This window comes from Natrix helvetica, assembly GCF_964273705.1.
Source record: "Natrix helvetica genome assembly, chromosome: 10".
NCBI classification, from domain to species: Eukaryota; Metazoa; Chordata; class Lepidosauria; order Squamata; family Natricidae; genus Natrix; species Natrix helvetica.
Window position 1 is genome coordinate 4,784,262 of NC_138561.1, and position 13,057 is coordinate 4,797,318.

At 46.1% G+C, this 13,057-nt stretch overlaps 1 protein-coding gene across 3 annotated transcripts in view; it reads right to left on the minus strand.

The window, feature by feature from the left end:
* CPNE2 (copine 2) overlaps positions 1-13,057 on the minus strand; it is a 127,385-nt gene that overhangs the window by 58,952 nt on the left and 55,376 nt on the right. For all 3 annotated transcript variants that reach the window (XM_081963032.1, XM_081963031.1, XM_081963030.1), the window contains exon 4: positions 11,290-11,364. In XM_081963032.1, the coding sequence (XP_081819158.1) occupies positions 11,290-11,364 (75 nt within the window). The remainder of the gene's footprint in view (positions 1-11,289; positions 11,365-13,057) is intronic.

A 13,057-nucleotide genomic window follows, 5' to 3' on the forward strand; every position in this document is an offset into this window, starting at 1 on the left:
CATAGCTGGCTGGGGAATTCTGGGAATTGAAGTCCACAGGACTTAAAGTCGCCAAGTTTGAGAAACACTGTTCTAGAGTCTCAACATCTTTTTTGAAATGCGGTGAACACAGTATTCCAAGGATAGCCTCACTTGTGCAGTATAGAGCGGTCGTACCACTTCTTGTGATCTTGATGCTATCCCTCTGTTTCTGCAGCCTAGGATCGTGTTGGCTTTTCTGGCAGCTGCAGCCCATTGTTGGCTCATACTTAAGCGGTGGTTGGCTAGGACACATAGTGGACATCTAAATCCCCTCTCACAGGTACTACTGTTGAGCCAAGTACTGCCTATCCGGTAGCACAGCCCTCGTGACAGAAGCACCGAGGTGCTTCCGGGTTGAAAGTGTTAGCAGTGACATCACCGTTGTCCAGGAGCTCCTTTCATATCCCGAGCAGGAGCTGGAGCAAAGCTGGAGCGAAGGATGGGAGCTCAACCCCGCCCCATGGCAGTACTCAGATCTTGAACGTAGACTTGCTAACTCCATCCCAACGTCCTAACCACACGAGACGCCATGCCTCTTGCCTATCCTCTACCTGTGCATTTGGGTTTTTTTTTTCCTGCCTAATGCAGGATGCTGCTTTTCTCATTTGCCTTAAACCAAAGGAGATCTTCTGAACTGGCTCCCTGTTTAAGTTCTGAAGGAAAAGCTGGCAGAAATCCAAGATCTTCTTGAAGACACTTTTTCTTTGAAGGTTTATCCAACTCAAGACGAGTGCTTTGAAGGTATGGATTCTCGGTGGGCATTTGGACAAATGCCTTACTACGCAGACTCTGAATCCTTCTATTTAAAACTGGAGGGGCATAGACTGAAACTTACAACCGACGCAGTTGGTCGGGCACTGCAACTCCTTCGTTCATAGTAACCCTCCAAAGTCAACTGTGCAATGAATCAGTGAATGAATCAAGTTGAATGAATCAAGTGGTTGTGTGTGTGTACACTTACAAAAGCTCTATTCATTCAACCCCACTGACCTGGCCTTCTCTCCTTTCCACAAATGCAGCCAAGCCTTCTTCCCCCTCTGGTTTCTTCCAGGAGAAGGTCTCAAAGGTACTTTTTCAAAAGGCAACTGGACTTCCTTTGTTTTCCCTGGAAGACATTTTGCTTCTCCTCCAAGAAGTGTGGATGAGTGTGGAAACTTCTTGGAACTGCTGAAAGGACACCCATTGGCACTATTCAGGTGACCCTGAGGGGGGCACATATAAGCCTCCTGGAGCCTCAAAGACTCTCAGATAGACTGCAAACGATCAGGTGATTGCAAGGAATATAAATCCTTCCGTTCTCTACCATTCCGTTACAACTGAAGAAGCTTCTTGGATGAGAAGTGACATGTCTTCAAGGAAACAAGAAAACAAAGAAACACAGTTGACTTTTTTTGGGGGGAAAACACCTTTGGGACACCCCTGACCTGGATGACTGAGAATTCCAGGAGAAGGCTTCCTTCAACCGGGAGGGAGCAACGGTGCCATTCTTGGCCAAGCCATTTGCAATCTGTTACAGCTGGCAAGACACCATCCCTTCAAGCGTTGACCCGATTCCTTTCTGTTCCATGGGGCTAATTCTTTTGCAACCTTCCCTGCTTGATTGCTGATCAACTGAGTGCAGAGGGGGACTGAGTGGCACTAGGAAAGTTTTCAGCAGCAGCAACAGCAGGCTGGCTACTCAGCAGGGGACAGTCAAATTGGAGCCAGTTGTAATCTGTATTCATGACGCAGCCATAGAACCCAGCTGATTTTCTTCTGTATAGCCCCTACGCACAGCCCTTTGACCAAGAGACTTCTTACAAAAGGAGGAGGAGTTCCATCTTTATTATAAAAAGTTGTTATTACATTAACATATTCTTGCAAGACTTCTGTGAACTGGTTGTCCTGTTTGTGGCTTTTTCTCCTGTCTCCTTTGGTCATTCCCACACAGACAAATTTATGGGGCAGTATAATACTTTGGATTAAATGAAGAATGGACAGCCCATAAGATTCTAATGGTATCTGAAATGGTATAGATCAGTGATGGCAAACCTAAGGCACGTGTGCCACAAGTGGCACGTGGAGCCATTTGTCAGGGCACGCGAGGTGCTGCCCTGTCAGCTGGCCAGCGCGCATGGGCGCGCTGGCCAGCTGAGCTCACCTTTTTAAAAGCTATTTTTCGCCTTCCCCAGACTCCAGAGGCTTTATAGGAGCCTGGGGAGGGCGAAAAGAGCCTCCCCTGCCCCCCATGGAGGCTTCAGGGACCGTCCAGAGGCTTCCCTGACGCCTTCGGAGCGCTTAAAACCACCCTCCGAGCAAACCAGAAGTGACTTCCGGGTTGCTCGGAGGGTCGTTTTAAGCGTTCCGAAGGCTTCAGGGACGGTCCCTGAAGCCTCCGGAGGGCCTCCGGGGGGGCGGGGGAGGCTCTTTTCGCCCTCCCCAGGCTCCTATAAAGACTCTGGAGCCTGGGGAGGGAGAAAAAAGCATGTAAAAATGGGGGGGGGGGTCGCGCGTTGCATTATGGGTGTGGCACGCCCGCACACAACCCCCCTGCGTTCCCCCCACTTGTGGCACGCGAGCCAAAAAAGGTTCGCCATCGCTGGTATAGATCCTCCTGCTTGACCAGGGGGCTGGGTTAGAAGACCTCCAAGGTCACATTCTATTCTATTCCATTCCATATTCGTATTCATATTCTACTCTACTCTACTCTTTTTCTGTACTATTCTGTTCTATTCTACTCTATTCTACTCTACTCTACTTCTATTCTATTCTACTATTCTATTCTGTTCTGTTCTTTTCTTTTCTGCTCTGCTCTAATTCTGTTCTGTTCTGTTCGACTCTACTCTACTCTATTCTACTCTACTCTACTCTACTCTACTCTACTCTATTGCATTGCATCACATCCGTTCCATTCTGTTCCATTCCGTTCCATTCCATTCTCCTATCCTATCCTATCCTATCCTTTCCTACCCTACCCTACCCTACCATACCCTATCCTATTTTATCATATCCTATCCCATCCCATCCTATCCTGTGATGGGTTGCCAGCTGGTTTACTACAGTTTTGCTCGCGCTCGCACAGTGTTTCTGCTCCTGCACAGAAGCGTCCAGATGGGTGGGCAAAGCCTCCTGCTGCCGCCACTACCAGTTCAGCTAAACTGGAATGAACTGGGAGCAACCCACCTCTGATCCCATCCTATCCCATCCCATTCTATTCTTAATGGTGCTTTGTGACTCTTTGTGAGCTTACTGCCAGTGGCTGGATTTTCTACCTTTCATTGCCATCCCTTTTCCCCATTCTCTCCCCTTCCCACTTCCCACCCCAATTACAGTGGCTTTTGTGCATCTGTCCATTCCTTTGAAAAAAATGCCACGGCCCTGCTGACAAGGGGATTGACGCAATTTTCCCAACCAGAATCCCTCCAGATGTGGTGGGCCATACAAACAGCACATCTGGAGAGCAGGATCAGCCCAGATGTCAGCCAGAGACTCCACGTCACTCCCAGGCTCAGGATTCCCTCATCAATGGTTTTACAATACAATACAATACAATACAATAGCAGAGTTGGAAGGGACCTTGGAGGTCTTCTAGTCCAACCCCCTGCCTAGGCAGGAAACCCTATACCGCTTCAGACAAATGGCTATCCGACATCTTCTTAAAGACTTCCAGTGTTGGGGCATTCACAACTTCTGGAGGCAACTTCTGTTCCACTGATTCATTGTTCTAACTGTCAGGAAGTTTCTCCTCAGTTCTAAGTTGCTTCTCTCCTTGATTAGTTTCCACCCGTTGCTTCTTGTTCAGCCCTCAGGTGCTTTGGAGAATAGTTTGACTCCCTCTTCTTTGTGGCAACTTTTCTCTGGCAGAAGAAGCGCAATTCCACCAGAAGAAGACTTGGAAAGCTCCACTCTGTTATGGCCAAACCCGAGACCAGCAAAGCACATCATTAAGGCCCCAGGAAGGCCGTCCACAGGAAACAGCAAAACAACCATCTTTTGGCTCACTGAAATCAAGCAGCCAGACGGACTTGCCTTATGTTTTTAAACATGGTTATTTTCCACATTCGGTGCTGGAAATCACACGTCCCAGGCCTTCAAGTCCTCTTTCTCTAGAGACAGATTGCGGCAAAGTTCATCAAGCATGCTGAGCTACGGGCAAGGCTACAGGTCAAATGCCTCCATCGGGATCCTCTCAAGGAATCGACGAGGTGCAAATGAGGAGGACCAGAAAGAAAACCCCAAGAGACAAAAGACATTCAATGAAGTAGCGCCACAAGCTTCGGCTATCTGGATGAAAACGAGGAAGAGTTGCTTCGTTGTGGCGTCGGAGCCATAGAAACAGGCAAAAAAAACAAAACCAACCTATAGGTATCTTCTCCGTTTACAGAATTACAGAAATTACAGAATAAGAGAGTAGAAAGGGACCTGGGAGGTCTTCTAATCACTGCTCGAGCAGAAGACCCTATACCAGTGTTTCTCAACCTTGGCGACTTTAAGTCCTGTGGACTTCAACTCCCAGAATTCCCCAGCCAGCTATGCTGGCTGGGGAATTCTGGGAGTTGAAGTCCACAGGACTTAAAGTTGGATTCTGGGAGTTGAAGTCCACAGGACTTAAAGTTGGATTCTGGGAGTTGAAGTCCATAGGACTTAAAGTCACCAAGGTTGAGAAACACTGCCCTATACCAATGTTGGCGAACGTTTTCGGCACCAAGTGCCAAAATGGGAGCGCATGCATGTGCGTGTCCATGTGTCGGAAACCAGAAGAGCAGCTGCCTGGTGTGCACGCGTGCGCCGGGCGGCTGCTCTTCTGGTTTCTGGCGTGCACATGCACATCGGCCGCCATATTTTCTGGTTTCTGGCACACATGTGTGTACGAAGGCCAGCTGGCCGCACGAGTGCCAGTTGGCGTGCGTGTGCAAGCCAGAAAGTGGGAGAGCAGCCACCCAGTGTGCATGCGCACGCCGGGAAGATGAGCTTTCGGTTTGCAGCATGGTCATGCGCACCCACCGTCTGGTCTTCTCGTGTGCGTGCATGCAAGAAACCGGAAGATCAAGGGGCCGGTACACATGTGTGTGCCACAAAATAGTGCACACCGTGCCAGGCAGCTGCTCCTTCCGTTTCTGGCTCTCCTCTTCGTGTGAAGACCAGCTGGCCAGCACACCAGAACCCAGAAGGGACAATGGATGACGGCTTGTGTGCCCCCCGAGAGATGGCTCTGCATGCAACCTCCAGCACATGTGTGTCATAGGTTCACCATCACGGCTCTACACCATTCCAGATAAGCGGCTGACCAGTCTCTCTGTAAAAGCCTTCAGTAACTTCGCAACTTCTGAAGGCAAGCCACTCCACTGGTTAATTATTAATTGCCTTTGATGTGTTTTGTGGTTGTTGTTCCATCACTAAGTTGGGTCAAGCTATTCGCAATCTAATGGACCACAGCGTGCCAGGCCCTCCCATCCGCTATAGTCTCCCAGAGTTTGGCCAAATTTGCTTTTATTGTGTCGACCACAATATGTAACCATCTCATCTTCCATCATCCCCTTCTCCTTTTTTGACGTCCGTCTTTCCCAACATCGGGCCAAAGTATTTGAGCTTCAGCGTCAGTATCTCTCCTTGCAAAGGACAGCCGTGATTGATTCCCTTATGAAATCGCCTCCGTGGCCTGAATCTATTATAAATATACCCAACACAGCGATGTTGTCAGGCCTGCAGCCATATTCCTTTTGGATCTTTGACCCGACACACTTTCTATTATTCTACTATGCCTTTTCTATTGTGGGAAAATGGCAGGGGGGATTGTAAGGAGTTAGGTGCTATGTAGCCATAACAAAATTCTTTCTAGAAAGCCAAGATCATCCTTTGTCTCTGCACCTCTTCACCTGGCCAGAACTGGATGGGTGGAACTGCCAGCATGGCAGTGGGAGATTGGACCATGTGATGGACTTGTGGGTGTGGGGGCAAGAGCTTGAACTTTCAACTGGGTGAGAAAACTGGGAAGCTTTCAGATTCGGGTTTTTCCAGATGTGCCAACATGGCTCTCTTAATAAATTGGAATAAATAAATTGAGCAATACTTTGCCTTGGACTCTGATTTACTTTTGGATGCTATTTGGAACGCTGACACATGTAGTATGCAAAGGGTAGTCAACCCACCAGTCAATTGATCAATCAAATCTTTATAACGGTCAAGGACCAGCATAAGGAGGGTGGGATGCAATGAATTTAAAAAAACATAAAGAAGATACATAAGAAAAAGTAAGTGATGGGATGGCTCAATGTTTCAAGACACTAAGGACAGCCCAGGTTTGAGACCCGAGAGCCACATGATGGGATGAACCCCTGTTACTTACTCCAGCTCTGCTCACCTAGCTGTGCTCACATAAAGCATGCAAATGCGAGTAGATAAATAGGTACCACTTGTACATGCCGCTTGTGCAAATGGGGCTGCGAGCTCAGATGCCTGCCACTCGTGTGAGTGGGGCTGCGTGGACACACAAACACACCAACCCACCACTCACACGGCCCGGTTGCGAATAGGCCAAGACCTGGTAGTCACCCGCAGCCCAGAGATTGGGGACTCCTGCCCTAGACTACAATATGACTGGACAAGGAAACCTTTACCTTTACATAAATATTATGAAAAGTTAGAAGATACATACAGTAGATCAGGGGTGGATTCCTGCCAGTTCTAAGCTCTTCTATAGAAGAGGTTCCACAAATCTACAGTGCCGTTTAGAACCAGTTCCAGCTCCCTCCCCACGCCCATCCACACATCATCAAGATGAAGAGCGAGAGGAGGAATTCTGGGAGTTGAAGTCCACAAGTCTTAAAGCTGTCAACTTTGAACACCCCTGGGGGTTTTTTTTCTAAAGGGTCAGCGGTGCAAGGGTCTTGTAACTTGACAGCTTTAAGACTTGCATGCTTCAAATGCCAGAGTTTCTGAGCCAACATTTTGGTTGCTAAGCAAGAGCGTTGTTAAGTGAGTTTCATCACATTTTACAAGTTGGCCATGCCCACCCAGTCACATGGCTGTCAAGCCACTCCCACCCAGTCACATGTCTGTCAAGCCACTCCTACCCAGTCTCATGGCCGGCAAGCCACTCCCACAAAGCAGGCCACACCTACAGAAGAGGTTCTAAAAAATTTTGAAACCCACCTCTGCAGTAGATATATTAAAACAGAAAATATATAGAAAACAGGAATCTAAAATGTAGTACGCAAAGAGACGTCAATCCAATCCAATCTTTATTACCGTCATAGATCTGCCTAAAGAGGATGGGATGCAGTCAAGGAAAACACACAAGATACACAAAAGTTATGAGAAGCAGGAAGAGATCAGAACATATTTAAACAGAAAGCAAATATGTAGGGGAAAGGAGTCTAGAAGAAACTAAAAGGGGAGATTGGAGCACTTGGATTGGGTCTAAGGGAGCAGAAAGATTCGTCTGTGGCAGACGATATCAAATTACAGAGCACTCTGGGACGGTGAACTAAATGCTCATTGAGTCTGGTTTTATGGCACAGGGCATCACCGGGTGGATTTTAAGTGCTGCTGTGCAGAACCTGGCAATAAGTAAGGTCGGTATCTGAGAAGAGCAGGGAGGTATAAGACTGACCTGAGCCTCCTAGGTATTTACACCGTGATGGTGAAATGAAGCTAGTAAAAATGTTTCTGTACTGCAGGCAATGGGCAAATCACATTCCATTGTTTGAGTGTGTCCAGAGTCACAGGAGCCTTGTGTCTCCAAGGAAGAAATCTTCTCACCTTCAAGGTCAGCTGGGGGAGGCGGGGGAGGACATTGTGCCAGGCTCCTTAGGTGGTACTTATCTTTCTCATCATCTCATCTTCCCTACTACCTTCTCCTATTATTCTCTAACATTATCACTTCTTGTTGTATCTTATGGTTAAAGATTGAAACTATGATTTATGATGAATGATCTCTCGCTTTGTTGTTTGCATGCACACTGAGAGCTTATGCACCAGAGACAAATTCCTTGTGTGTTCAATCACACTTAGTCAATAAAGAATCCTGTTCCGTTCCGTTCCAGCCCTTTCCATTCCGGTCTAGTCTAATTTCTATTCAGTACTGTTCATTTCTGTTCTGTTCTAGTCCAGTCCAGTCCATTCTATTCTTTCTTTATTGTGTTTTTTTTCTCTATTCTGTTCTGTTCCATTCTATTCTTTCTCTTCTCTTCCGTTCTCTTCTATTTTACTTTATTTAGGTATATTATAGGGGAGGCAGAGTACCTGTACATTTGCTGCCAATAAAGGTTGCAGGCCTGCTTAGATCCAGTTGGCATTCTGACTCTGATGCATAGTGTTAGAACATAGAACATATACTGATAGGGTTGAATAGGGCCTTGGAGGTCTTCTAGTCCAACCCCATGCTTAAGCAGGAGACCCAAATGGCTATCCAATCTCTTCTTGCAAATTCTCAGTAATGGAGCACCCACAACTTCTGAAGGCAACTTCTGTTCCATTGGTTGATTGTTCTCACTGGCAGGAAATTCCTCCTTAGTTCTAGGTTAGGTTTCTCCTTGATTAGTTTCCATCCGTCTCTCCTTGTCCTTCCCTCAGGAGCTTTGGAAAACAGGACAACCCCCTCTTTGTTATGATAGCCTCTCAGCTATTGGAAGGCAGCTATCATGTCCCCCCCTAGTCCTTCTCTTCATTAGGCTACATCCCTAACCTCTAATGATCCAAAGATCTCTCAGGTATTGCATGACTCTGGGCACCTTTTCATCTTTGTTCTTCTTTGGTTGCTTTCTTAGGCTCAATTCTTCGGCAGTTAGTTAAAGCTTTAAAGACACTTTGAGGGTTCTTGGTTCTTTCCCTCTCTTGTTCGCCTTACAGCACAGGAGTTAAACCATTTAAAACTTCCCCAGAGGTTGCTGAGTGATCTCCTAACACAGAGGTCTTCAAACTTGGCAACTTTAAGACTTGTGGACTTCAACTCCGAGAATTCTCAATACTGGAATTCAATTCTTTCAATACCGGAATTTGTCCTTCTTTTCACTAGACTGGAAGTATCCAATTCCTGCAACTGTTCAACTCTCCTGGGGAAGCTATATAGGAGCACCACTCCAGCTGCAATTTAAGTCACACATCTCCAAACTTGGCAACTTTCAGATTTGTGGACTTCAACTCCCAGAATTCTCCAGCCGCTCCCAGGATTCTGGGAGTTGAAGTCCACAAGTCTTAAAGTTGCCAAGTTTGGGGACCCCTGTCCTAACACATGTTACCCCTCACAAGCCCTCCAGCTCATCCCACAGGTCCGTATCATTATTAAGCGTGGAACAAGCTACTCTACCCCCCCCCCCCCCCAGAAGTATATGGCGATAAAAGAGAACAAGACGTGGAGAGAGAGAGAGAAAAATACCCTTTTAAAATACGGTTCAGAGAGGGCGATTTTTGGCTTTACTCCCATGTGCAGACTCGAGTGTGCTCCTTCTCATTAGCACAACTAACTGATGGAAAAGGCAGACCTCCGTGTGTAGCCAGAAGAAGGCCTGTTGCTAAGATACCTGTTGCTAAGTAGTAAGCTTGCTCTTACTCGCAAAATGTTCCAGATTATCTCTCTATCGAGCCCTTTGCAATTGTTTCAGTCTCGTGGCTCTTTTGCACATGAAAGAATTGGCAAAAATAACACGGATCCATGTTTGGGGGCAGGAGTGTGCCATTGCACACCCAGGCACACATTGGTGCAAATGGTTTTCCTGCTAATAACGACTTAATAGCTGTAGCACTTAGACTTGTATACCGCTTCACAGCGCTTTACAGCCCTCTCTAAGCAGTTTACAGAGTCAGCCTCTTACTCCCAATAATCTGGGTCCTCATTTTACCCACCTCGGAAGGGTGGAAGGCTGAGTCAACCCTGAGCTGGTCAGGATTGAGCCCTTAGCAGTGGGCAGAGTCAGCCTGCAATACTGCAGGACTGAGAGTTGCCTGAAATATCATGTTATTCTGAGCATTTTCACATAAAAGTCATACAAAATCTCAAGAGCTTGATTGCCAAAAGCTCAACTATTTAAAAAAAAAAGATGATTTATTTTTGTATTCACTGCTTGGAAAGAAAGCATTAGTTCCACTCTGGACTTAGTCCAAGAAAGCTGGTGAATAGACGTCAATCTCTTTCTCACTTCAGGCCACCTTATATGGATAGTCCCAGTGAGATTTTTTTTCCTCCCTTCCTTGACCATTTCTCTATCAATACAATGTGGCCATGGCATTTACTAACAATGAAGATACAACAGCGAAACCCAGCAAAAAATAAACTTGATTATTAAAAAAAAAAAAAAAGCACAAGCATTTAAAGTGTAAAAATATTTCCACCTTACATTATTTCAGTGGCAGTATTACATTTCAGGAACTGAATCTGGGACCCCTTTGGTAAATAACAATAGCACTTCAACTTATATACCGCTTCATGTGGGAAAGAATAGCAATAGCATTTAGACTTATATACCGCTTCACAGTGCTTTGCAGCCCTCTCTAAGCAGTTTACAGAGTCAGCCCCCTGCCCCAAGCAATCTGGGTCCTCATTTTACCAACCTCGGAAGGATGGAAGGCTGAGTCGACCTTGAGCCAGTCAGGATCGAACTCCTGGCAGCGAGCAGGGTTGGCCTGCAATATTGCATTCTAACCACTGCACATCATGGATGATGGATGGATGGGCAACATCAATAGCACTTAGACTTATACACCGCTTCTTTGTGCTTTACAGCCCCCTCTAAGCGGTTTACAGAGTCAGCCTCTTGCCCCCAACAATCTGGGTCCTCATTTTACCCTCCTTGGAAGGATGGAAGGCTGAGTCAACTTAGAGCCGGTGAGAATTCAGCCTGCAATGCTGCATTCTAACCACTGAACCATCAAGGCTCACAGAGACTCTTTCGTAGACCCATTGAGATGTAAAAAGGGCTGTCTGTGTAGCTCACAGTGGCCTGTGGCAAGTTTTATCAGAACATTCCCATAGCAACCCCTGAATGTGCAAATGCTTCTTTTAACTAAGATGATTGTTCTCCGTAGATAACAGAAGGGAGGGAAGCAACTGAGATATATTGCACTATTGCTTATGAATATGCATGCATGCATCATTTCCCCCTTGCTTTCTGAAATGTACGAATGCCTCTCTGTACGCAGACATGTGTCTCCCACTATCCCTTTGGATGAGACACACACACCCTCCATTATGTTCGGTCTAATAAATCACTGCAGTGAGCCTTGATTGTTTCCTTTGGGTCCTGCCCTTGGATTCCATACTTTAACACCACTTGTCTGAAAAGATCACCCTACCGTTATCATTCCCTTTCCGGCTGGTTTTCCATTCCCGAGAATGAGTGCTCTCGTTACTTTCTTGCTTGAGACAATCTGAAGAAGAAAAGAAAGAAGAAAATAGGTTACGGTTGTCCTCACTTACCGGACAATTGTACAGAGATCATTCAAAGTTTATGATGGCATTGAAAAAGGAGATTTAGGACTGGTGCTTGAATCGGCAGCTGTTGCATCATCGTAGGACAATGAGATCACCATGTGGATCTTTTACTTCTGGCTTCCAACAAAGTCGATGGGGAAGCTGGAAGGAAGTTGCAAGTGGCAATATGGAATTTGTTTAATAATGACAAGCAGAAGCATCGGAAATGCTGTTATGTGGTTTGGGTTAGGGTTTGGGTTAGGATTTGGGTTTGGGTTGGGTGGTGTTGGGTTGGGTTGAGTATGGGTTGGGTGGTGTTGGGTTGGGTTGAGTTTGGGTTGGGTGGTGTTGGGTTGGGTTGAGTTTGGGTTGGGTGGTGTTGGGTTGGGTTGAGTTTGGGTTGGGTGGTGTTGGGTTGGGTTGGGTTGAGTTGAGTTTATTGATTAGCCCATAGGCCATGTCAGAGTGCAGAGTTCCAAACATCACTTATTGATAAAATCCTGTAAAACAATTTAAAATAAAACTGGAGTAAAGTACAATAATTTGATATAGAGATAAGTGAAAAAAGATAAAATTATATTTCAGTATCACCCCTACGATCTACCCCAATCAGTCCCACATATGCCGATCTCAGCAAACCATTTTACTCAAGTACTAAATGCCGTATTAAATGTTGTTTTCGAATTCTGACTGCACATAAGATATGTTCCTTTAATATGGGGTTCCCAATGGGTCATTTGTTTAATATTGTCTGCAGAGCTGGGTGGGAAGCAGCTTCAATGCAGCTGTTGTCTCTTTTTTGCAGAGGTGCTCAGATCGCAGAACCTCGCATCACAGATTTACATCACATTTGCAATAGTGGCAAATATCTGAAGCTCGGGTGTAGGGTAAGAGTGAAGTTTCGTCCTCTGAGCTTGTGGGTCAGTTTAGAACGTTATGTTACCAGGCTAGGTAACATCTTCAGTGGAGTTTAGGGGATGTTGATGTCAGTGTTCTGTTTATAGCAGAATTCTTCTGCTTATAATACAAATACAAGAGCAGAGTTGGAAGGGACCTTGGAGGTCTTCTAGTCCAACCCCCTGCCTAGGCAGGAAACCCTATACCATTTCAGACAAATGGCTATCCAGCATCTTCTTAAAGACTTCCAGTGTTGGGGCATTCACAACTTCAGGAAGCAAGTTGTTCCACTGATTAATTGTTCTAACTGTCAGGAAATTTCTCCTTAGTTCTAAGTTGCTTCTCTCCTTGATTAGTTTCCACCCATTGCTTCTTGTCCTGCCCTCAGGTACTTTGGAGAATATTTTGACTCTCTCTTCTTTGTGGCAACCCCTGAGATATTGGAAGACTGCTATCATGTCTCCCCTAGTCCTTCTTTCTCTTAAGCTAGACATACCCAGTTCCTGCAACCGTTCTTCACATGTTTTAGCCTCCAGTCCCCTAATCCTCTTTGTTGCTCTTCTCTGCACTCTTTCTAGAGTCTCCACATCTTTTTTACATCGTGGGGACCAAAGCTATATAACAGCTTAAGGTGTGGGTGTGTCAACCTGCCACACCCATGAGTCCATCAAAGCCTGGAGCTCCACAAGCGATTCCTTCAACCGACACACTGACCCGCAATTAGCCTATGAACCCCCCAGAATCCAAATCAAT